The sequence below is a fragment of the Westerdykella ornata genome (assembly GCF_010094085.1).
Source record: "Westerdykella ornata strain CBS 379.55 unplaced genomic scaffold EI97scaffold_12, whole genome shotgun sequence".
Classification (NCBI taxonomy): domain Eukaryota; kingdom Fungi; phylum Ascomycota; class Dothideomycetes; order Pleosporales; family Sporormiaceae; genus Westerdykella; species Westerdykella ornata.
Window position 1 is genome coordinate 220,128 of NW_022986862.1, and position 24,242 is coordinate 244,369.

General features: G+C 52.7%; 9 protein-coding genes across 9 annotated transcripts; 5 read left to right on the forward strand and 4 right to left on the reverse strand.

Annotated features, from left to right (window-relative positions):
- Window positions 1-965: 965 nt before the first annotated feature.
- Window positions 966-1,795, reverse strand: EI97DRAFT_58592 (uncharacterized protein). The gene has a single exon (XM_033802937.1). It carries the CDS (start codon window positions 1,717-1,719, stop codon window positions 1,186-1,188), a length of 534 nt encoding a protein of 177 aa, XP_033653398.1. The 5' UTR covers window positions 1,720-1,795; the 3' UTR covers window positions 966-1,185.
- Window positions 1,796-2,480: 685 nt separating this feature from the next.
- On the forward strand, window positions 2,481-3,950 carry EI97DRAFT_353610 (uncharacterized protein; the record flags this gene model as incomplete). Its single annotated transcript, XM_033794870.1, has 1 exon — window positions 2,481-3,950. A coding segment is annotated over one exon (1,470 nt), but the record flags the coding sequence as incomplete, so codon positions are not given.
- Window positions 3,951-5,542: 1,592 nt separating this feature from the next.
- EI97DRAFT_442849 (uncharacterized protein) lies at window positions 5,543-7,851 on the forward strand (the record flags this gene model as incomplete). Its single annotated transcript, XM_033799780.1, has 3 exons — window positions 5,543-5,948; window positions 6,007-7,289; window positions 7,348-7,851. 3 exons carry the CDS (start codon window positions 5,543-5,545, stop codon window positions 7,849-7,851), a joined length of 2,193 nt encoding a protein of 730 aa, XP_033653400.1.
- A 380-nt stretch (window positions 7,852-8,231) lies between these two features.
- On the forward strand, window positions 8,232-9,228 carry EI97DRAFT_433810 (uncharacterized protein). Its single transcript, XM_033798464.1, has one exon. The coding sequence runs from the start codon at window positions 8,269-8,271 to the stop codon at window positions 8,986-8,988; it is 720 nt and encodes a 239-aa protein (XP_033653401.1). The 5' UTR covers window positions 8,232-8,268; the 3' UTR covers window positions 8,989-9,228.
- A 301-nt stretch (window positions 9,229-9,529) lies between these two features.
- EI97DRAFT_419493 (WD40 repeat-like protein) lies at window positions 9,530-12,677 on the forward strand. The gene is made up of 5 exons (XM_033796992.1): window positions 9,530-9,936; window positions 9,992-10,094; window positions 10,147-10,383; window positions 10,432-11,533; window positions 11,583-12,677. The coding sequence occupies exons 1-5, from the start codon at window positions 9,817-9,819 to the stop codon at window positions 12,343-12,345; spliced, it is 2,325 nt and encodes a 774-aa protein (XP_033653402.1). The 5' UTR covers window positions 9,530-9,816; the 3' UTR covers window positions 12,346-12,677.
- A 1,013-nt stretch (window positions 12,678-13,690) lies between these two features.
- EI97DRAFT_58695 (amino acid transporter) lies at window positions 13,691-15,755 on the reverse strand. The gene is made up of 5 exons (XM_033802938.1): window positions 15,475-15,755; window positions 15,348-15,418; window positions 15,086-15,199; window positions 14,217-15,027; window positions 13,691-14,150 (listed from the first exon to the last, which is right to left on the reverse strand). The coding sequence occupies exons 1-5, from the start codon at window positions 15,628-15,630 to the stop codon at window positions 13,716-13,718; spliced, it is 1,587 nt and encodes a 528-aa protein (XP_033653403.1). The 5' UTR covers window positions 15,631-15,755; the 3' UTR covers window positions 13,691-13,715.
- Window positions 15,756-16,611: 856 nt separating this feature from the next.
- On the forward strand, window positions 16,612-18,247 carry EI97DRAFT_58766 (uncharacterized protein). Its single transcript, XM_033802939.1, has 3 exons — window positions 16,612-17,022; window positions 17,075-17,179; window positions 17,249-18,247. Exons 1-3 carry the CDS (start codon window positions 16,840-16,842, stop codon window positions 18,149-18,151), a joined length of 1,191 nt encoding a protein of 396 aa, XP_033653404.1. The 5' UTR covers window positions 16,612-16,839; the 3' UTR covers window positions 18,152-18,247.
- Window positions 18,248-18,692: 445 nt separating this feature from the next.
- Window positions 18,693-19,792, reverse strand: EI97DRAFT_378206 (Ketosamine-3-kinase; the record flags this gene model as incomplete). The annotated part of the gene is made up of 3 exons (XM_033795652.1): window positions 18,693-18,792; window positions 18,848-19,547; window positions 19,603-19,792. 3 exons carry the CDS (start codon window positions 19,790-19,792, stop codon window positions 18,693-18,695), a joined length of 990 nt encoding a protein of 329 aa, XP_033653405.1.
- A 2,087-nt stretch (window positions 19,793-21,879) lies between these two features.
- On the reverse strand, window positions 21,880-23,442 carry EI97DRAFT_442855 (uncharacterized protein; the record flags this gene model as incomplete). Its single annotated transcript, XM_033799781.1, has 1 exon — window positions 21,880-23,442. The coding sequence occupies one exon, from the start codon at window positions 23,440-23,442 to the stop codon at window positions 21,880-21,882; it is 1,563 nt and encodes a 520-aa protein (XP_033653406.1).
- Between the last annotated feature and the right edge of the window lie 800 nt (window positions 23,443-24,242).

The window sequence follows — 24,242 nt, forward strand, 5'->3', positions numbered from 1 at the left end:
ACCACATCCTGATTGCAATTCGAAGGTTCCATTGGGTTTGTTGGTCCGGTAGTTTGGTTGCAGTCGGGTTACACAGGTCGATTGATTTCATAGGTCCTCAGAGCCCAAAGTCGCCTATCATAGCTGGAACTACGTCCATGTTCTCGCCGAAGAAAGTAGTGGTTTATCAGGTTTCGAAGTTGTTCAGTCAGGCTCGCCAGTTCGAGCCGTTTTCCGGTGTGTAACAATAGTGCGGAAACCGAATGGGCTTGCTCGGCAACGGCTAGCATATGTGCCTTGAAGAATGCTGACTCGGCTGTGAGACCCGGTTTCTCAGCGCGATTCATTTGCTGATGCTGATGCGCAACAGCCCTAAAGTAATCCTGTCAGGTTTCCGTTCTGGGAGCAATGTTAGCATAGGTTGCGTGCAGGTCCCGCAGTCCACGGCGAGACGGATCCCGACAGTTCATCGGCATCGGAACTCCACGGAGATGAGGTCAGACGTGTATCTGATGCTGAGCCAAAAGTACTACCGACAATAAACTAATCAGGGAGCTGCCGTCACCGAATGCACAACAGTAGCCTGAAGCATCGGACGTTGAATGTCGACACAGCCAATCATAGGAGTTTGATTTCACCGGACGCTGAAGTCTCACGACAGCACAAACGCTGGCGTCAGAACACGACTCCAAAGACATTCAAGCGCGCCTTGCCCTGGGACACAGGTACCTGTGGCATTTCGTCTCGGTGCGAACATGACCAGTAACTGGAACTATTAGTGTCTCTTATCGTCGTTATCGTCAAAAGTATGCAGTGTTCGTTGTCGGTCTCGTTTGCTCCGTATTCCAAGACTCAAAGATATCCATCGAGGTCCCGTGCGCACGGAGAATTTGACGAATAGCGACATGATCATCGATCATCGATGGTTCGACCCAGCTCCCAGCCAGCCAGGATGGGGCGCACGAGGGCAGCTGGGGTCGAAGCGATAACCGCAGCTGGTCAACAGAGAGCAGCAAATAGTGCAGAGTTGTTGCGGTGCTCCTTGCCTCACGTCTCCGAATAATCGGAAACAGTGTCTGGAATGAAGGGGACACTGCGAGGTGTACGAAATTTCACTGGAGAGGAGTTCTTGTGTTGGCGGATTACGCGGACGACAGAGTGAGCCATGCGTGGAATATTGCAAGCCATTTCAGCATCATCAGCTGGTCAGCACGCGCATCCTCTGGGTTTTAGCTCAGCGGCACAGTTTTCTGGACAGACAGATGGTGAGGGCGGGTTTCTATGGTGCCTGGCGTGACATGTCTTCCCAAAGCTGTCAGTAGTGGTGCTGCTGGAGGCGGAGAGACGCATCGGGCGTCCCGCCGTCAGATGGCATGCAATATCGGGGCTTGCAGGACGGTTATGGACGAGGGGCACCTGTGTGACCATGAAGCGGACGCGGTGTACCGTGTCACTCGTGTCACTCGTGTGGATGAAGTGGAATCTTGGAAAGCGATGCGGGCAGACAGACTTGGCGGCCCAGTCGCCTTGCACCGGATTCTGGACCGTCGTCTTGTCTTTGCGCCGGCCGCCACAAAGCTGCAGCAACCTTGCACAGCTTCGTGTGAGGGGTGAGGGGAATTGCTGTGGTGGTGCTGGTGGTGCTGCAGCTCGGCCTCTTCTGGCCTCTCCAAGCTGGCCTGACCCGTTGCAGCTTATGGAGATGACTATGCCTGCAGATGCGGGATCCAATCCGTGCATAGATAATAACACGAGAGTGGCAGTAGGCGAAGGGGGGGTTCTGCTGTATCTATGCTTGCTATTCCTGTTGCTCTCAATATCGGCAACCTATTGACCTTCCCAACTCAACCACTTTCACATTCACACCCGAGTCAACGGAGCAACAAGTCTCTGGCGCAACGTCCTCCCGTGATCAGGGTGTCCACTAGAATTTGATCTTGGAGCTTCAACTCACCGCCAGGAGCGCGCTTACCTCATAGCGCCCCTGCCTCTCACCGCGGCCCTATTACAGGACCACCTACAAAAAAGAAACGACTACTGCTGCTCGCTCTCGCCTGCCACTGTCGCCTGTGAGCTTCTCGACCCTTTTAAAATCCTGCCACCACCAAACTTCAAGCTCTGTGAGCCGTCTGGACCTGAGAACAAAGCGTCTCGTTGCGCCAACCTCCGGTTTCGTGCTATAGAAGCGGCCGGCGTCCTCGCCGAACTCAATACGGTAGCTTGCTCGCGAGTCCGCTTTCGTCTCCCGAGGTCGCCAGCAACCATCACCTCTTATTTACCATTACCACGAGCACAACTTTGGTCGTGCCAACTTGCCGACTCGCTGCCCATTGCACCTACCGCCGTCTTGGACAAAAGTCGACCAAACTCGAGGCAAACGCATAGTCTCCCGGGCATCATCTGTTACCTCGTTTCTTCCTGCATGCATCCTCCGAATGCCCGCCATGTCTGATAACTCGGACGCTCAGGCAACCACAACTCCCGACCGCACCATGCCGAGTTCGAGGTCGAGAAGCTCCAGGTCGAGCAATTCGAGCAATCCGCCTACCTACGGGTACCACAACACCTTTCACACACACGCACAACTGCCTCCTCCTGTACCGCCGCCCACGTATGCCGCCGCAAACAGCGAAAGAACACTGAGACAGCTCAATGAGAGGGCACGAGCGGAAAGCGAGCTTTGCCCGCTTCCTGCATACACTTGCTCAGTGGGAGTCAGTGGCGAGCTAGGATTGAAGCAGGAGCTCTCCTCGCCTTTCCAGGTTGCGAGCAATCGCGAATGGCAAGAGACGTTTGTGGTTCTACAGGGCACACAATTGAGCATCTACCGACCCAAATCCCCCGGTCCCTTCAGCAAAACAAAGGCAGTTGGCGCAGGACGTCTCATCAAGAGCTTCTCCCTGCAGCATGGCGAAATCGGTGTCGCGGGCGACTTCAAGAAGACGAGACCCGTCCCGAAGTCGCCATTTGCTCATCTGATACCTGGCTCCGCCCGCCAGAAGCTCTTTGCGACGGACCCCCATCTCTTTGAACCCGTCCGGGAGCATGTTCTCCGCTTGCGATTGGAAACAGAGCAATTCCTGCTCTGCGCTCCATCGCAGGAAGAAATGTTGGACTGGGTCGAGAAGCTGTGTGCGGCTGTGGACATCAGCCCACCTCTGGAAGATCGCAGCGAGCCTCGGTATCGAAGCTTACCCCGGAGACAGCGCCGTCAGCGAATGCTCGACGGAGGGCGGCTCGAAAATCTCGACAATTTGTTAAGCTTGGAGAGCGGGCGCATGATCATTGCAGAACAGGAACGCATCATCCGCCGACTGTATCCGCATCTCGCAGGCACAGCTTCCAGTGGTGAACCCGCAAACGAAGGCTCAGGGTCCAACTGCCAAGCGGTTGCAGCCCATGCAAGCGCTGATCCAGAGACTGACGATCTTGACCCCGAAGATGCTCGCTTCCCCACGCCCCGTCGGACGACCTCCCACACCGGCGAATCCGAAGAGCGCCCCTCCTCGAGTGCCACTGCGGATCTATCTACTGACCCCAAATCCTCCCCTCCGCATTCCCACACACCGGCACAGGCCTTACGCTATCGGAGGCGCTGTGCCCCCGTCCTACTGGCGAACTCCCCAAGGGTCAGCGACGTCGTCTTCAGCGGAGGCAAGCGCATGCGCATCAACCCCCGCGAGCGCACTCTGATCAACCTCGTCCCTCTCCCGCCGCGCTACGACGTCCACAACTTCCCCAAGCAAAAACCCCTCGCCACCATCGCCGAAGGGGCCGCACCGAAGTTCCCATCTGCGCCCATCCTCGTAGAACCCCCATCGGTGCCCGCCCGCCGCGTCACAGACGACTCGATGACCTTCGGATACGACTTGTCGGCTACGTCGTCGTCCGAGCAGAATGCCTCTGGCAGCGATGCCGACGACATCCGATCAGCGCTCATGTCGTCTGAGCCGCCGTCGCCTACGCTTGCCGGCAGGGCGAAAGCGGCGTCGAGGAAAGGGAGGACGAGTGAGGAGCGTGCGAGGGAGGACGGGCTCAGCGCCGTCGCGTTGGGAGTGGGATTGTTGATCTGAACTTCACCACCGTGCTTGGAAACACATGCACACACACACACACACACACACAACAGAAAGGGGCGTTTGGACCTGTTTAAGTGATGCATACCCATGCCCATGGCTATGAGCGTGGGCGGGGTCCCACAGCATACATGCACATTCTGGCGTTTCTGGCGGGTTATTCCTGCGTTTTCCTATGTGTTTTGGGTCTTGCTGCTCTCGCTTGCAGATGAGCATTCGCTTGTTTCATATGATACCCATATTTCCTTTCGTTTATAGTAGCTGGGAGAGAGAGAGGGGATATTGAGCTGGGAATGGATATGCTTGGGATAGAAAGCGTAGCTATCTACTGGAAATGAAGTATATGCAAAGTGTGTCGATCAAGGATTCGATCGGCATGTCAGACTTCGTCATAGGGCGGGATTTGAAGAGTTGTGCAATGAGTACTGTGTAGATGGGGCGATTATGTAAGCTGGCGTGAGGGGTGAATGGCGGTATCACGTGAGAGGGGCGCTTCCAAAACTGATTTTCTGGAACGTTCCTAGGTACTGTGGCTTGCATTGCTCGTGATTCTCCAAGAGCATATTCAGTCGTCTTCGCATGTCAAGACTCATGGAACAGTCTACGATACACCCGCAGCTCTAATGCTCTCGAGATGCTTATCGAAATGAACTTGTGATAATAAACCTTGGAAGTCTGCCACCTACCTGCGCCATGCCACCTGCAGGACGAGTCAAGACTTGGCCAAAGCTGGAGACGTGGAGCTGGAGCAGATAAAATCGTACCACAGTCCAGACGAAACGAATCAGACAGCGGGACGGAGGTAAAGTAGCCTATCGGATGTCTTCCTTTCGCTGACTCGATGGAGTTCCAGAGGATACTCCCTCCACGGCCTACTGGGCTGGTATAAACCTCAGCTCCCACTCGCTCTGTCATTATTGCAATTGAGCAAATTTACTCGCAGGCGGAGTGTAGGGCGTCAGAACAACATAAAAGCCACGTCAATTGTCTTTGGGTCTACTGTTCCTGCTGAATTCGGAGGCGGACGCCGTGGGCATACAAAGGAGCTCTCACAGTACGAGTAGGAGCAGAAAACGCCAAAGTCTTGAGCGTCAAAACTTTGTCGCAGCTCCTGCATTATTCGTTCTTGACGGAGACTTATCAGGCCAATTGGGTGTTGTTTCATGTTTTTCCTAAACGGCCCCCACCTATAAACCGCGTCAAGACTTCGGGAGATATGGACCGCGATTCGCTGATTAGGATCCATACAAGGATCGCAACCTCAAACGGTTGCGATCGTCCGCACGCACCTCTTGGATAACCTTAAAGCAATTATGCCGCCGCCACCTGACAAATCAGACGGCGGAGTAGAACCTTCAGCGGTAAACTAGAACTGAAAAGGAGTCTCGAGCGACAAGGATCGGATTGCCTTAATATAGGGCTGAGCATCCCCGTTCGCGGAGTTTGATGCTCCTTCGGTCCCAAGCCCCACAGGACTCCCTCCAGGCATGGCTGAATCCGTCCTGAAGGCAGATTTTACTGTGTTCGACGTCTACACCGGGTTCTGGATCAACTGGAGCCATGGCCAGGTCAAAGGAGCAACACTGACAGTGGACAAAGCGACGGGAGGGTTTCTCATAGCGTTTCTTGCTCTGTATGTGAGTGCTACGGGTCAGAGTCTGTGGAGGTTGGCATGTTTCTTCATACATCGCAAGCTATCTTCTCTGGAACGAGAAGATGCTCTCTACCACCAGCGGCAGGCGATTCTGCGGAACTCCGAGTCACCACACAACGGTGCCTTGACTATCCTCTGTACAGCGTATTGTTGGAGGAATATCGCCCGGAGGCCGTGGCTGCGCCTGGTTCCATTATTTGTACTTGCCCTGGTCCTATCTGTAGCAATCACACTTGCAGGTAAGGGAAATTCGAAGAGAATTGGTGTCGAGGAAATACTTACAAATCCACTCTGTAGGTGTGTTCTCTTCGCAAGTCTCGACGCAGAACGAGTCAAGTGAGGTCCTCCTCAAGGGCTCTAGATGCGGAGTGGTCACTAGCAATGCAACGGGCGACACGCTGGCCTACGAGCTATACCTCCAGGACCATATTGCCGCCTACCAGAATTATGCGCTCCAGTGCTACTCGAACGACCACGCCTCCATGTCGGAGAATTGCCGCTACTTCGTCAAGCCCAAGCTTCCATACACTGTAGATCGCAACGCATCGTGTCCCTTCGCGGAACAACTATGCAAGCTCAAAGACGGCAACATTGTAATGGACACTGGATTTTTGGATAGCCATTACGACATGGGCCTGAACGCTCCCCCAAAGCATCGCTTTAAGATAAGGAATAGGGTCGCTTGTGCGCCGCTTGTCACGGAAGGTCGTAGCGAATATTTCCTCGATGAGGAGAATCCAGCTCTGTCGACTATGAGGTACTTCTACGGGAATGCGAGTATCGAGGGGCTCTATACCAGAGGGAACTCATCCTTTACGTTCCAGGTGCCTGCCAATTTCTCGACGGATCGTATGAAGGACTACACCCTCTTCCAGGGATCCACTCCGGACTACTACGTCGGCACTCAGTTTTGGAATCCTCAGAGTACAGGTGGCTTCTTCGACCCGCTTCCCGAGCTCTTTCAAGATAAGGACGGAAGCCTTCCGGACCGGAATCTGGATCTATTCTTCTTGAGCGCTCCGGGAGTGGTTTACCAATACGAGGTCGACGATCCATGGTTTTCCGCACATGTTCCTTCAAACTTTTCATCCATGTTCGATACCGACTACAACGGTACCCCGCTGTTCACAAGGGACGAACCTGCAGGTGTGATAGCTTGCACGTCGCAAGTTCAATACTGCAACCCCAATCTGTCAGGCGATGGTGGCTGTGAGAATTTGACTTCGTATGAAACGAGTTATTACAACGGCTCGCAAACCTTGTTTCCGGATACTGACCGCCTATCTATGGGCTGGGCAAAGAATATCTCGATAGGGTCAATTGGGATAAACCTCGGGCTTCCGTATCAGACCGCCGGCAGCGCGGTGCTGCAAGCACGAGCAGGTTTGCGGGTTGGCATGCAAAACGATGCACTGCCCGCGAACCAGTGGCAACTTGAGATGGAACACCTTTACAGAACGTCCATTGCATCGTACCAATTCGTCTTCGCAGAAACGGCGAATGGACCGTTGACGGATGCCATCTCAGAGTTTGTCATACCGCCAGTCGACAAGCCTTCGCTATCCATGTGCAGAAACCAGGTAAGATTTGCCATTTCCCTCTCCACCTCATGACGGTTGGCAACTGACGCCTACCCAGAAAATCATCAGCTCCCGCTACTACTCCTTCAACGTCCTCGGCATGGTCGCCATCCTCGCCATCGGCACCGCAATCATCTTGCTAGACTACACAATCGAACACATTGTCAACTTCATCGACAAGCGCTGGCGCAAGTTCAACCACGAGAGCACCTACGCCCGCCTCGAATGGGCAGCCAATTCGACACTCCAGCTCCAGCGACTCGCGCACGAGGAGCTCGGTCTAGGGACGTGGCGACATTGCGCCGATGCGATCCCTGTGACGGAACCGGGAGAGAAGCTCGGGTTGCTGGATGTCACGGACGAAGAGCATCCGATATTGATACGGCCGGGGAGGTGGAGACCGGGAGCTGCGATGCGGTCGGCGACGGGCGATTCACGGAGAGGACTGATCAGGGAGGATTCGGAGTTTACGCTCACGGAGGTGTCGAGGAGCTCGACTATGGATAAGAAGTGGTCACCGGTGGTGAAGACGCATCCCGCGTCGCCGCTGAGGGATTGGTAGGCGGACTGTGTTGCGGGTGCAGTCAGTTTTATAGGGTGTACACCGTGACGATATTTGCATGATATCTATATTATTCTCTGTTCAACAGGTGTTATGTACCATGTGATCTTGGTGTAACAGCAATTGATGTCGTCGAGAGTTTCCAAGATAACATATTGTCTTCCAAAGGTTGAAGATTTGGGTGGTATCACGTGATAGTACCGAGGACCAGCTCTCTCAATGTGCAAGATCAGCTTGACATAACAAACGTTAGATTAATGCTTTCAATCCCATGAAACATGGTACCTACTGGAGCCTCTTCTCAGGAGTGGGCCATCTCCGTCTCACGTGCACTGTAACGAGACCGCGCACGGTTGCACGGGAAGAGACGTCTTCCTCCACCCACATCCCATTGTGCACATTCTCGAGCATTCCGCCATGTCGGAGTCTTCCGAAGCTCGATTGAGCACAGAGCTAGAGCTCCTGCAAGCAATGTACCCTGATCAGATCGATTACAACCCAAAAAGTCGAGAACTGAAGTTCATTGATAATTCAGCCCTACTCCACCTCCGCATCCCTGAACACTATCCAGAAACCGCACTGCCAGATGTACTCTCTGCAAGCGACCGCTCGAAGAACGACTTGCGCGATCGCATGCAAGCCGCGATCCGGCATTTGGGTATAGCAAAAGGCGACGAAGCTCTCGACGCCATTCTGGGATGCTTCCAGGCCATGACTGCTTCCACTAACAACAGCAATGACTTACAGGGTGATACAGACGGTCCTCTCGCCCATGCTGCATGTACTCGGGAACCCAGCAAGACCGTCATCATCTGGCTGCACCATTTGCTTGCGCTGGGCAAACGGAAACTCGCCGTCTCGCCGTCGTCGCCCTTGTCCGGCATCACGAAACCGGGCTACCCGGGCATCTTAGTCTTTACGGGAGCTGCGTCAGCAGTAGATGAGCATGTGGATGTTTTGAAAGCACAGAATTGGCAGGCTTTCCAGGTGCGGTTTGAGGAGCCCGTACGCTGGGATTTTGGACATGGAGGAGTGGTAGAGGTTGAGACGATGGCGGAGGTGGTGAAGCTCATTGATGTTGGTCCAAAGGGTTCTCGGAGGAAGGAAGAATTCCTGAGAGCTGCGGGGATAAAATGACTGGAAACGGGGTCATCGTGTGCTCACTGTTTCGACCACAGACGTTTGCATGCGGCCAAGCATAATGTTCGAGGTTCGGACGGAGCCCTACTCGCTTGATATGGATTCTAAGGGCACCGAAGTACCATTGTAGTTGGGTTTTGGAATGGGAGCATTGCTTAGATGTCTACTTTCGAGTTTTTCGCGCTACGCCTGTTGCTCACAATGGTTCTGCACTGAGAGTGGTCCATGGAATCTATATTGGGAACATATCGAGTCCTCCGGAGATATCGTAATATCAAAACCGCTCCGTACCTGTAGGTCGTGTTTGGAAAGAAGGTAAGTATGCAATAAGCGTGATTCCCTTATCGAATGCTTGCCCATTTTTCCCGTACGAAACCACCGTCGACATCATCCTTTTAAAATGGGCGGGGGTTGTTTGTGGGCGGCATTGTTCTTACTGTACGCGGTGTCGCGAGGTGAAACTAATTGAATGCCCTATTCGGGTGTAGCGCGTACTTAACGCGATTCACGCGGCGTCAGACCTCAGACCGATGATGAACTACCAACCACCTCACCTCGCTGCACACCTCACCCAATTGTGTTACTTGAACAATCATCTCGCTCACGATCAGCTTCTTGTTACTGAGTGGACCATTAAGGGATGTAATCTTTGCCAGAGGAGCTCCCGATTTCATTATAGCCCTATCAGCACTCTGCACGCAAGACAGCTGGACTCGTCGTCGCCCACAAACCTCCAAGGAGCTTTTATAACTGTCGATAAAGCACTCACAGCCATCATATATCCGTTTACTGAGAGATCAAGGTAGCAGGTAGCTCCGGAGCAGGATGAAGGCAGCTCCTCTACTTGTTTCCTGGCACAACGACAACAGCCCGGTTTATTCAGCTCACTTCGAGCACCACGGCAAAGGACGTCTAGCTACGGCAGGAGGTGACAACAATGTCCGGGTATGTGAATCACTATCCAGACTCTGGTTTCAGTACCAGCTAACAATTGTATCAGCTATGGAGGATCGAGGCTGTCGGTGAGGAACGGAAGGTCGTCTATCTCTCGACGCTGGTGAAGCATACTCAGGCTGTCAATGTTGTTCGTTGGTGTCCGAGAGGTATACCATCCATCCCTGAATCCCGATTCGATACTAACGCCCATGGTTGTAGGGGAAACTCTGGCAAGTGCCGGCGATGACGGCAATATCCTCCTGTGGGTTCCGGCGGAGAACCAGACGCACCACAATAACTTCGAAGAGGGATTGGAAGATAAAGAGACTTGGAGAGTCAAGCACATGTGCCGCTCCATGGGTTCTGAGATATACGACCTTGCATGGTCTCCAGATGGTGTCTTTTTCATAACGGGGAGCATGGACAACATTGCACGCATCTACAATGCACAAACAGGTACGGAAATCCTCATCGAGCCTAAGTCGTCGGCTAATGTTGATCCAGGTGCCTGCGTACGGCAGATTGCTGAACATAATCACTATGTACAAGGTGTAGCTTGGGATCCCTTGAACGAGTACGTGGCCACGCAGTCCTCGGATCGATCGGTACACATCTACACTCTGAAGACGAAAGATGGTCAGTTCTCCTTGGCCCAGCATGGAAAGGCAACCAAGATGGACCTTCCCGCTCGACGGGTATCATCCCATAGCCCTGCACCGCCGGAATTTGGAGCGCGGACCTCCTTGGTCTCGCAGGACTCAAGCCTGGCTGTGGGCTCTCCAGCACCGTCTGCGCCAGGCACTCCGCAATCACTGGCCCTTCCAATGAACCCCCCACCGACGTCGCACAGCCGTCGATCCTCGTTCGGATCTTCTCGTCGGTCAGCGTCGCCGGCTCCTTCCATGCCTCTCCCTGCTGTAATGCCCAATTCTCCCAGCATCAGCAGTCTTGGCACAATCGGTGTGAGGAACGCCCCTCTTTATGCGAACGAAACATTTCCGACCTTTTTCAGGCGCCTCACATTTGCACCCGATGGAAGCCTTTTGTTCACACCTGCAGGCCAGTTTAAAGCGGTGCACGCATCAGCCACCGATCCTCAGAAGCCCTCGGAAGAAATCATCAACACTGTTTACATCTACACCCGAGCTGGGCTTAACAAACCCCCCGTGGCATATCTACCGGGCCACAAGAAGCCATCTGTCGCTGTTTCTTGCTCACCCGTATATTACACCTTACGAGCAACTACCGTCCCGACAAAGCATATTACGGTCGACACGTCATCAACAGAGGGGGATATACCATCGTTACCCGAGCCCGCTATCCCCTCCAGAGCACCTACATCCCATGCCTCCATGGACCCGCCCCGGTTGACAAGTGCTCCTTCCCCTTCACCCAGTCTAACATCTGCATCTCCGAAAACATCTGAGAACGACGCATCTACGTCTGGGGCACCGCCTCCCGGCCCTCCGTCTACATTCAGCCTTCCGTATCGTATGGTGTACGCGGTAGCGACCCAGGACGCAGTTCACATCTACGATACGCAACAACAGAAGCCTCTGTGTATCGTGAGCAACCTCCACTATGCCACCTTTACGGACATCACTTGGTAAGACAACCGCTTATCACCAGCTTGCTTATTTTCTAATAATCTTCAGGTCGAGTGATGGATTGACGCTTATAATCAGCTCGAACGATGGCTTCTGCTCGGCCCTGACGTTTGCACCCGGGGAGTTGGGAGAGAAGTACACCGGGCCGCTGGCTACGCAGGGCCGACATCACCACACTCCATCCAGTATCAACACGGGTGCATCCCAATCCTCTAATCATTCTACCCCAACGCCAACACCGACAACCTCTAGCTTGCCTGTCTCTACAACACCAGCTGTTCCAGCTTTGTTGAAACAACCGTCCGCGGGCTTCCCGGCCTCACCATCTTCCTTCGTTCCAGCACGACCTGGCAGCCCAACAAGGAGCAACTCCGTCTCGAGCATCGCTACAGCGTCATCATTTGCTCCCAATGCGGCCGATCAAGCTCCTATGAATGCGCCTACTCCGGTCATGTCCCAGGTTCCAGGACTGGCCGCAGCGAACTCTGGGCCGGTGGGATCTATACCGGTGTGGACTCCACCACATACGCCGGCTCATGGACACGGAGGCACGCACAGTGCTAGCAGCTCCCTTAGTGGCATCCCTGGCGTGGCCACGGCTAGGCGGGAGAGTGAATCCGAAAGAGAGGAGAGCACATCGGGTACGAGGAAACGGGAGTTACAAGCTGTTCCCGAAGTCGAAGAGCAGAGAGAGGGAAAGCGAAGGAGGATTGCACCCACTCCTGTCACAGTGGGAAACCCTCAAGATGATGCTGACATAACATCGACTGAGGAGAACACCCCGACCACGCAGGCACCGGCCCAGCAATGAGCACGTGACGCCCGAAAAGGACGATGGTCGACGGGTATTGGTACACTGTGGAGTGAATCATGTAACGATGGGATTTTTTGCCATCCAGACTTTGGCGCACGCGTAGCGGAGTCCGGCGCATTTCCATGCATTAGCGAGGCATCTCTGGCGTTTAGAGGGAAGGAATGAACGGGCAGTGGCAGGCGTACTATGGGATTACCTGGCTTTACCCTATGATTTGGTAGGCGATTGGGCCGGTTTCTGGATAGGGTTATGCTTTCACCAGAAGATTGTAACCCACCGCTAGGTTTACGTATCACAGTTTTCAATGCAAAACTTACTTCAAGTTCCCGAAAACGCTGTGAGTATTGCGGTCACGGTCATCGTCACGCCCAGATCAAAGCAATGGTTCCTATGTTCATCATAGTCGCTGGGGCCCGGCTATCAAGTATTCGTTCACTTTCCCTCATTTGCCTTTTACAGCGGGGCTTCTAATCAGTAGGAGGTTGGAGCTGCTGAGCACTTAGTGGTGAGTACCCTGGGGTTGGCGACAGGGCCACTGAGGTTGACCAAGCAGTACCCGTCCCGCGCATCAAGAGGGACTTATTGATGCCTTCTAATCATAACCATGGTGCAGTCATATTAATTAATGGTATTTCAGGATCTATCTGAGAGATTTTCGAGTCCAGAGACTAATTTACGCACTTCGTGGTCACCTCGTTGCCACCCGGTTGGAGACGACACTGGATTAGATTGAGAACTCACGTCGAATCTGAAAGACACCCAACAGTGATGTGATGAAGTGATAATAATCTGAGACAGCCACGGTCGTCAATTGTCCGCGCAAGCCATTCAGCTTGCCCTTTCCTCTGTGTCAAACAAAAATTGCGGCAGCACAGCAGTGGCCAACTGTGTACGGCACCACCCCAGCGGTGCACACAGTACGGTATAAATGAGCTCTATAAGCCTGATCCTTAGGTCCATGCGTTTTGCAGAAGCTGGATGCGACCTCGGAGCTGATCTATGAAGCGGTCTGCAACCGACGGGCGCCCCACTCCAACACTCGGTCGCACAAGAAGCGCAATATACTCCAGAAGCGTCATCTTCGCCGATGCGGGCTATTGAAGTACTCTGCAGACCCCCGACACACTTGTCTCTCGACAGCGTGGCACAAGTCGCGGGGCACTTGTTAGGCTGCGCGCTGGAAAACATGTACGTGGATTCATTTCCCGCTGATAGGTTCAGGATGTCTGGCTTTGCGAGTCCGTTAGAGAGTAGAGAGAAAAATGGAATCAGGCATGCGAATCCATTGTCCATATATACATGCATAGCATTTTCATAGACACGGTGATAATGCTACTGCGCCTTCCACACAACATAGACAGACCCCGTTAAGCAGACTTGCGCACATACGCCACCGGCCCCGCATACACATGCCTCCCATGAAGATAGTAGTAAACCCAGGAAAACACAATCGTCGAGCCAAACATCAAAATGCTCCAATTCATCCCCGCAGGGCTGGGCTTGGGTCCCATGGGGAAGAAGGAGAAGACGAAGATGAAGACGAGGAAGACAATGGACGCGATGTTGATGGGCAGGCCGGCGAGGCCGAGCTTAAAGCTTGAGGGCAGGAGAGGCTCGTTCCGGATGCGCTTGAGCGCGATGCAGGAGATGGACACGATGTACGAGGCGATGATGGCGGCGGTGGAGAGCGAGGCGATGTTTATGAGGGCGATGGAGGAGCCGAGGTTGATGAGGGAGAGGAGGCAGGAGACGGTGAAGGCGAGGCAGATGGCATTGATGGGGACGTCGAATTTGGGGTTGACCTGGACTCTTTGGTTAGCTGGGGAACTGATGATTGAGAAATATGGGGGAGGGGATCAGTGACTCACATATGCGAAGGTGCTGCTGAAGGGGATGCCTTGATCTCGTGCGAAGGCGAAGAGTTGGCGAGAGGAAGTCGCGGTGATACTCAAGTTGCAGAAAATAGCCATGGTGATGACTAGGGCTCCCATGGCTGAGGCGCCGGACACTGACTCGGTCACGTTGTAGAAGACGTAGAGATATGCCTGCTTGGTCGGGGTCTCGAGTGCCTCGTCAAGGCTTCCGAGGACGGAGCAGAAGGTAATGAGCATGACCCATCCGGTTGACCCGTTGATGAGAGTGGTCCAGATCATGCTACGGGGCAGTGTTTTCGAGGCGTTGCGAAGCTCCTCGCTCATGTGGACGGCGGCATCGGCTCCGAGCAGAGGGAGAACAACAGCAACAAGGCCCGAGAGCGTCGCCAAACCATAGTTGTTCCATCCGCCATAGTCGTTGAAAGTCGTAAACGTCGCAGCCGCATCACCCTTGGGGCCCAAGACCCAGAGCACGACGAGGATGGCGAAGAATCCGAAGATATGGACCACCAGAACGATCCCCTCGACCAGTGGCAGCTTCTTTGCCAGAAAAGTGTTGAAGATAACATTGAATGCCGATACTGCAAACACAAGCAGCGTGCCATGCCATGCCTCGAAGGTGTAGTCGGGCTTGTTGAGCGCAATCAATCCCTGGATTTGTGTTCCTGCGAGGAAAGCCGTGTTGGCGGCGCCAGTCTGCCATCCAAGGACGCAAAGCCATCCGATCATGTAACTCAGGAACTTCTGGTACTTTGCGGGAGCAAATTCGCTGACCCAGTGGTACTGTCCACCGCTGGTCGGAGCCCTATACAGCATCAGCCAATGAAACAGGTTTGTTGAAGGTGATGCCGTTGGTCACTCACATGGAACCCATCTCAGCCATCGACGTGTTGACGCAGATGAATCCAATCCAACATATCAGGTACATCCAGATCAAGCCTGCGGTTCCTCCATCGACGAGGCCAATGGTTGCTGTGCTGTGAATGCCTGTCAGTGGCTGCTTTTGGCCGTTGCATGACGAGAGTGTTGACTTTGGAATATTTGGAGAAGCAGAACTGTCCAGCGACAGAATTTCCACCTTGAAGAACTCTTGATGAAAACATATCCGTGTATCCAGTATCTTACCCTAGCATTGTTTCCCAGCTCGCCATTAGTATCATGGAGAACCCGAATATGCTCACAAAGCGGAAATTCCTCTGGCCAGAGTTGGATCAGTATCATCAATCTTTGCTTCTCTTGCTGTGCCACATACCCTCATCTCCTGTACTTTGCCCATCCTCCACATGGCATGCCTATCGGCAGCCGTGCCCTTCTTCTCCACCTCTTCAGGAGCATCATCGACGGCAGCATCGGGCTCTCCACCATATGTCTCTCCATCAATGACAGGTAACTTCGCGATCTCGGCCATGATGAGATGTGAAGATGGGTTTTCCTGTGGGGCGGGAGCGTCCTAAGAAATGCATGTGTCCCAAGGCCAAGACAAATGCGATGCACGCCAAATGCAGTCATGTTTAACGGAGCTCTTCCTGGACCCTCGCACCATTTTGCTTTTTTCTGTACGGAGCACAGGGTTCCTATCTGCACATGGGATGGGACATGACATGGGGAAGCGGAATTTGCGCCTGGATTGGGGCGGCACGGCGGTTCGGGCGAAAGTGAATGCTAACTGCAAGGGTGGGTTTCGCGAACCTCAGCTCTGGTCAATCAGGGCGGAAGAAAGGGACGAGGCGAGCGCGGTACAACCACACTGTTGGGTATAGATGCTCTGGCATGGGAGCGATTACTCCGAACCCATCAACCATGCCTCCGCTTGTTGCCACAATTCAGAGTTTGTGTACCCCGAGCGATTCCATCCTGCGCCAGGAACTACTATAGCAGTAGTCTAGGTGGGAGCAGCACTTCAGGTCGTGTAGCCGCACCACCAACAAACTGCAGCAATTCTTCGAGAGCCGGCGTTTGAAGCTTCCACGTTTTGTTGAGGGAGCCCAATAGACAACCATCCACCCAACTGAACGGTACAAATGAAATGTTTCCAAAATGCTTCGTATACATGTCTTGGGCGTTCTGGGCGCCAGCCTCCCTTTGTTCTCTTCAAAGGTGGCACACCGTACACGGCACACCTTGCTTCCACGGCCCAAGTCCCTCCTCTTAGTTTATGCATCAGGCATCTTCAAGTCTGGAGGGACGCAAGGAAAACCTGGAGAGGACTTCCGGAGAATGCGCCCACAAGGACTGGGCGCGGGATGAGCGGTCAATTGTCTGTCGTCTGATCAATCCAGCCGGGTCCCTCGTGTCCCATCATAGACCTCGTACCACGGCACTTGGCACTCTGTGCTTGCATGCGAGGTAAGGTGCAACTCGGTGCTAGGTTACGCCTGGAAGAAACCCAGAAACCAACCTCAGCGTCATTTTCTTTTCCTCTTCATGTGGTCCCGCAATAACAGCTATTGGCCCTCAGCTTCACGTTTCACACAACGTCCATGCTAGCCGCCTTTAGGTACCATGCGCAGAGTTGAGCTTCCGATAACCATAGCCACGGGTCCGGCCGGCACTCATAATGGCTGAGGAGTTCGTCCTTCTGTGGCCGAGGTGGAGATCGAACTTCTCCTAGTTCAGTATGAGCTCGTTGCCGATTACAGAGGAGAACCGCTTTGCTCCCATCACTGACGATGACCACTCCGGGTATCTGTGGATAACCTCCATTCTCTGTTTGATATACGCTTCCCTTATCATCATTGTGAGACTACACATAAAATGGAACATGTACGGTGTGGACGACTGGACGGCACTGATAGCAACGGTATGGGTTCTCTCACTGCGGGCTTCTATGCCTCCCCTCTGACTGGATGTAGGTGTTTCAATTCGGCCAGGTCGTGCCGCTTTTTGTTGCCATGAACAACGGCCTCGGGCATTCTGAACAGCTCCTTGAACCCGCTTCCATAGAAAGAGCCGGGAAGGTATGTCCTTGATCATTGTCTTTCACATCTTCCCTTCGCGTGGACGGTTAGCACTGACAGTTTGGACAGGCAGCCTTCGTGTCTCACATCTTCCTCATCCTCTCCCTTTCCTTCGCCAAAGGCTCCGTAGCAGCTCTCATGCTCCGCCTCTTCACCCGCGACATAACAGCAACTCGGAAATCCTGGATCTTGTGCCACGCCACAATCGTCTTGATTGGCATCTGGTGCATTGGATCCATCATCGCTATATCGATCTCCTGCGATCCTGATGGCTTCCTTCGCGGCTTTGAACGGGAGTGCGGTTATCAAGTGAATCGCTGGCGAGCCATCACTGCAACCAACATCCTCATCGAGCTCCTGCTAATGCTTTTACCGATATTCTTCATTTGGCCGATCCAAATGAAGACGTACATCAAGCTTCAAGTCGTCATTGCTTTCGGGTTCCGGTTCCCAATCGTGGGTCTGGCTGCTGCCCACCTGCACTATGTCTCGAGTTATGAACATAGCACCGATGTCTCGATAGCCATCATTCCGGCTTTACTCTACTCGCAGTTTGAACTCTTCTGGTCTCTCCTAGCGGCAACTATCCCAACATTGAAGGCATTCATGCGCTCGTTCAACTCCGGATTCGGTATGGAAATCGATCTGGACGGGTATGGTTCGGGGTACGGCTCCGGCTATGGTTCGAGGGGCCGCAACACCGGAAGCTATCCGCTGCACTCTCTCAAAGACTCGTCGAAAACGAACGGCCCAGCCACATCGCGCACCGTAACAACGAAATCATCGAAGTCTAGGAAGAACGGCATCGATGACGATCTCTCGGGTATATCGAGCAGACCTACAAAGAACAGGTTGCGGGCAACTGCAAGTGTTACGAGCGATGGAAGTCAGGAGTTGATAATTCAGCGGGGAATGCAGTGCTCCGTTCACAGCGACGACTTCCATCCAAAGAACTCGTCGTCGACCTCATGAGCGTTGCTGCTGTGCAGCCGTTCCATCATGTCGATCTTGGCCCAGCGCCATTATTCTACGACTCTCGCTCTTTATTACTGGGGCCATTCTGTCTCCAGATAACACAAGTGTATATATTTCGTAGACAGCACGTCGGAGCTTTGACACACGCAGACCTGCGCTTCGCTTCATTATTCAAAACCAACATCATTCTAGAACATCAAGCTTTCAAGGGCAATTGCGCAAGGATTGCACTCACTGATATCGCACGGTCCACCTTGAACATTGAATCCCCATCTGCGGTGTGGTCCTTCTTTACAGTCACCGCTGAAAATCGTCATGGGAAGTTGGCGATGGCTTGTGGCCAAAGGTTCCATGACCCAATCACAGTAAGCAGCATGGGATGTCCAAGTCATAGAAAGCAGTTGTAAGTCAAGTCGCCAAGTAAGCACTGCGACTTTGTGTGTCCCAACCCTGAGTTGACGTTCAGTGCCTTGTATGGTGGACGCCAGCGGAGTAAAAAGCCATCGAGAAGAATCTTGGTTTTAACGAATCGTGATGGTCATCCATTACCATACTTCTTGACCAAGCTCTTCATTATACTGACCGCTCCGGACCTGTATCCGCCGCCAAACAAGGCGTAATGGTTGAGGTGATGGTACCTATAGGTGATGAGAATGCATTCAACCCTTAAAAGAAGGTGACCCAGTCACTTACAACTCGTACAACTTCACCCTGTCCTCGTACTCCTCCACTGGCTCCGTCTTGGGACACAGTTCATGATATTCTTTCAGAAAGCTGCCACCAAAACCGCCAAACATCTTCATTATACCCAGCTCATACTCGTTGTGCGCGTAGCAAGCACTTGGGTCAAAGACAACATCTTCCGGCTCTCCGCTCTTCGACCCAATGGTTCCTACACTAGCATTCCCGCTCCAGAGATCGCCATGGACTACCACAGGAGTAACGCCTTTGCCGTTGTTGAGGTGCGAGTCCCCAATCAGCCTCGGGACTACCTTTGATGCAGTCGCTTCAACGAGAGTGTGCAGCTCCTTGTCTGAACCATTCGACTTCTCCGCTCTCCGCAAAATGAACCGTAGCCGATTTTCCGCGTAGAAGTCCGCCCATGACTCTTTATAGCTGTTGTCTTGCGGTGTATCGCCGCAGCATGTCGTTACTGGGAACCCGAACATCGGCTTGTCGTAGCCTTCTGGTATACGTGCGGGCGTCGTATGAAGTTTCGCGAGTTTGGCGGCGAGGGACGGTCCAGATTTGGAAGCCGAGCGTCCTCCCAGATTGAGGAATTCAGCCACGAGGAAAGAGGTGGAGGGCTGGTCTTCAAACCTGCCGTGGCCGAACGACGCTGGGCATAGGGAGGGGACGGCGGAATGCAGCGCGTTGAGTGATTCGTGTTCTCCTAGACTGATGTTTAACACCCATTCCAAACCAGTGGAGCGAAAGGGAACACCGACCCCTAAACATGACCTCTGCGTCCTCCCCTCGCCCAGTTTTCATGAAGAATAACTTCTCGCTCCCGTCGTGAAGCCGAGAAGTAATCTTTGAGGTCGATGCGGAGCTGCACCCCCCTCCTCCAGCTGGAGACACTGTTGTTGTGTCAGGGTCGAGATTGAGAAGCTGAGCGACTGCAGGATCCAACTTCATGGCGGTTTGAGCGGGCTGTCTACGCAAAGCACTGAGCTTAGATGACACATTGATATCGCGTTGTTACAACTGAGGTTGGGTGTGGGAACAAATGACGTGGGCGGTACGGAGATCGGTACGGAGATCGGTGATACTAGCTAGAAATAGACAAAGGGTCATGATAATATGTACGCAGGTCATACTCTTATCTTCGCATTGCCTTGTACAAGTACTCCACCACTAATAAGGCATCACACATATAATCGGGCCACAAGCAATCACTCTACTTAGCCTTCGTGGCATCTCGTAGGGTCTATTCAGCTGCAGCTATTATTCGCCTGGAGTTTCCGTTCAGCCTCTGAGCATTTTGGAATATGGTACCTACCAGGCTTCCATGGGTGAAGGGCACCCTTGACTCTTGTGGGACAGACCGGCCTGACTTACAGGCTCACAGTCCCCCTTATCCCATCCCTTGGTGCAATGTCATATTTGTGGGGTGCCCTCGACGCAAACAACGAAAAGGCTCTCAACTTCATCAAGCGGCCAGCTTCAGACTCGGAACGAGACATGAGAATTTTCCAGAGGGAGATTCAGCTGCACAAAATCTTTTGACGATTGTCAATTTATCCGCTGTCAGGGTGATTCAATACCGCCGAGTGAAACTTCAGGTCCTCCTAAAATGGTTTTGGAGCCCTTTTAAAGGACCGTCTGGGGAGCGAGAAATATACGGAAGTTTACGAGAGGAGCGATCAAAATGGTTATGAGAAGCTGTCTCGAGGCGCTTCAGAGTATCCATAAACGAGGGTTTGTATATACCGGTAAGCGAATCATGATTCCATTGCCTTCTTTTCTAATGGTTATTCGTAGATCTGAAGATGGAAAACATATTGATCAACTTCTTTCCAAACCATCCAAGTGACGGATCAGGGATCGTTGTCAAACTTGGTGACCTCGGTCAAGGTACCTTTACATTGACACTACCAATCTAAGTTTTGGCTCCTGTTAGTCATTCCACCATCAACGGGGATCTGTCAGGCCATCACATATCGCAGTCCAAAAGTCTACTTCGGGAAGCCATTTGATTCTTCGGTGGATATATGGTCTTGGGGAATGGTGGTACTTCTGCACCTGGATTTATTTATATTCTGACTATACTCATGTGCGGACAGTTTTGTCACTTATTAGAAGCTCGAGTTAAGTTCGACGAACGACTCTACAATGAGCCCTTCTACGCTGGTTGTACATTTCCGGAGCGAGACCCCGCAGGGAACGTGCCTAACTACTGGATAACGCGCTTGCATATGAAAGGACTGACGGAGGAAGATTTAACTTTCCTGTTCAATGTCTTGCGGCCTGATCCTCGGACGAGACCCACTGCTGAGATGATTCTTTGTCATAGATATCTTGCGCAGAATGAGGACGAAGATGGTGATTAGGGCTGAAGGGAAACCTCCACGTTTTGAAGACACTTCATTAGCACATAGACTTCGTTGTAATCATCCCACCAAGCTCTACCGACGATGTAAACATCACCACAGAGTATCTGACCTACGATAATTTTGTCCGCCGTGGACCGTACTTTTTGGGTTCGCACCTAGATAGAACTCAATTAAGTGATCACAACAGCGTACAAGAAGGTGAAGCTGAGGAGTAGGAGGCGACGCGTCACGCACAGATATCTTCGATCCTGTGCATGGCCCACAGCAATTCCAGGGCCGGAAGGGTCCGTCTGTCCTTTGCCTTGCTGCTACATAACCTGCGCTAAGCTCAATGCTTTTAAGTGGCATATCCTATCAAGCTCTCTGCTTTAATAACCGGCTTAGCATTTGAGAGCAATACTACGCCAGGAGTTGACTCGTAGTAAAGCCACTGTATTTCTAGTCAATTTTTGTGAAGGATACTCTTCACCTTAGCTATTTCTGGTTGGCTATGGTTTATATCCGTGTTAAAGTCGCTCCCTTCCGTTGCGCAGAGAACATACACGTAGTCCTCGACACGAACCTTGCGGCTATTATCTAGAAGAACTAAGGTGAGCAAACGATGAGAGTGAGCTCGGAACGATACTACATACTGTTGGTAGTTCAAGAGATTGGCTCTTGGCAGTTCTGTCATTCTCCACGACCCCTATGTGCGAACCCGGCTCCATCGTATTGAAATCCAGGCTCAGTAAATCGCCAGGGCGTGGAGTTAAACTGACGGGAAGGTGATGGTGAAAAGTCCCTCGGAATACTGGAAGCTTGGAAGGTCTGCATCTGCGGCGAATACTGCGACGGCGGGGAGCCTGGGAAGTAACCTGAGAAATGCGAGAACTGTAGAGTGTCTCCTGTGAGAATGGTTGGTATAAGCCTCCAGGCATTTGACTCCATTGTTTCTGTTGATACGCTCGGATTGCCGTTGGATTGATCCGCCTTGACTGCAGTATCTTGGTGGATGCAATAACTGTGTGAAGCTTCTGAAGCGCTCATCGAAGGTACTCCGTTTGTACGGTGGTCGAAAGTGTTGAGTTTTGTGGGCGAGGTCTGTGAAAGCCCTATTTCTTCCAGATTGAAGGTAGGAGCGGTCAGTGTATGGGTTGTTCCGGTAGGCAACCTTTCCCCTACTCCCACTCTGGACAGGAATGCAGTGCTGCCGAGCGGACTGGTAGATACTCTTCTGGATACAGCTGGACCATTCCTTTGTGCCGTGGGATGGGCTTTTGGGAGTTCTGAATTGGTCTTCTCTAACCTGCCTTCCCATTCAGCGTGGGCCCTGCCATGAGTGGATACGGTCCTAAGCTGAGTTGACGGACGTTCGAAATCGTTGCGGGGAGCAAGCTCAGACACTAAGCTTGATATTGTCATCTTAGAACTGCCTCTGTTTGGTGTTGGCTGAGGAGGAGAATGTACCCTCCTTGATCCTCCATCTCGACCAGCAAACGCGGGCCTCTTTCCAGAGTGCGAGATGACGTCCATCCCACGTGCAGGCGGAGCCAGATCTTCCTGCAACCGATGTTTGTTTTCGACAAGAGTTGCTTGTTGGTGCTGAACTCGATATGTACCGCTTGCGAACGATCCCCGCTGTCGGTCTTGCTCCTGTTGACGTTGTGAGACTTCCGGATCGCCTGGTTTATCGGGGAATTCCGCTTTGAGCGTGGAGGTAGACAGCTGCGCGTCGCACTTGCCATGGTACCCTGATCGCCCCAAGGTGGTTTGAGCGGCCCGATGAAGGCGTCTCCCGCGCCCAAGAAGGCTCCCGCTGTGTTCGGCTGACGGTAGCTTGAGCTTGTATTTGTGCTTGATCACACACAAGAGGTCCCAATCGTCTTTATCCTCTCCAGAACATCGATCCCAACCAGGTGCACCTTCTTTCAAAAAACCGACGGGCCCAGGGTGTTTATAAAGCGGTGTGAACATCGTAGAGGGAAGTTGAGCGGGATCATCTGGAATCGGGGAGTCTCGCGGTGTCGTCATTCTCTGGAATTGACAAGGGGCACCGAAAGACATTACTTTTTGATTTGCGGAAGCTGAGGTTAGCTGAAGTCTGATCGAAACGACGGATGGTCTTCTCTCACTGTCTATCCGGGTCGAAGCTGGCTGTGGAGAGACCAGAGGACTATGGGACGGCTCCTCGTCGTTTGCCCTGTCCTCATCCCAAAGGGTGCAGAACATGCTGAGATCTGACTGGGCACGCATTAGTGGGTTCGCCGTTCTCCGAAATAAGTAGTGGCGCGCGCGCTGTGATGTTGAGGCGTACGCGTGCAAGGACAACCACTCGGTTTGATGTTTGCGGTGAAGGTGAACAGCCTCTGGGATTTATGTTCTCCCGGGGCACTGTTATGAAACCGGAAGCTGGGAAGACATACCTCATCCGCAGCTTGAGTTTGCATTCTCTCCATAGGAAGTTCACGGTGCTTTTCAGCGCACTACTACTACCCTGGAGTCTGGTTATTCCCGTCCGAAAGGGCTGTGGGGCGTGGAAAGTGAGAATATGTTGGCCTTGATAGTGGGCGAAAGAAGAAGATATTCTGAGAGAAGACGTAGTCGGATAAGTCTGACAGTGTTGCTAACGATATGACGCTTCTGTTTGAGTGCCCATATGGCGGTGAAGGCGAGAGACTGATATGGCCAATTCACCGCCGATGCAAGGATAGGTTAGCTACAACCTAAAGTGAGGGGAACATGCGGTCTTCTCAGTTAGTACATATTTCTAAAGGAGGTGGTATGGGGCTTATCAGCCTTATGATGTCACGGTAGTCCGTTGATTTACTTCAAAGCGGTAACGGACATTTAGGTAAGCATCGCCAGATGACCACTTCACCGCCGCTGGAATACAGCAAATCGGTGGCACCGTGATGAAAATAGATGATTTGGGTGAAACTCCGCAGGAGACCGCCGTCTTTGTACTATCCGTTTTACCAGGCGGAATGGCATTTGAACCATCGTCAAGGAGGCGTAAACCCTATGCAACAGTGTGCTTGCTTGATTTGGCTCTA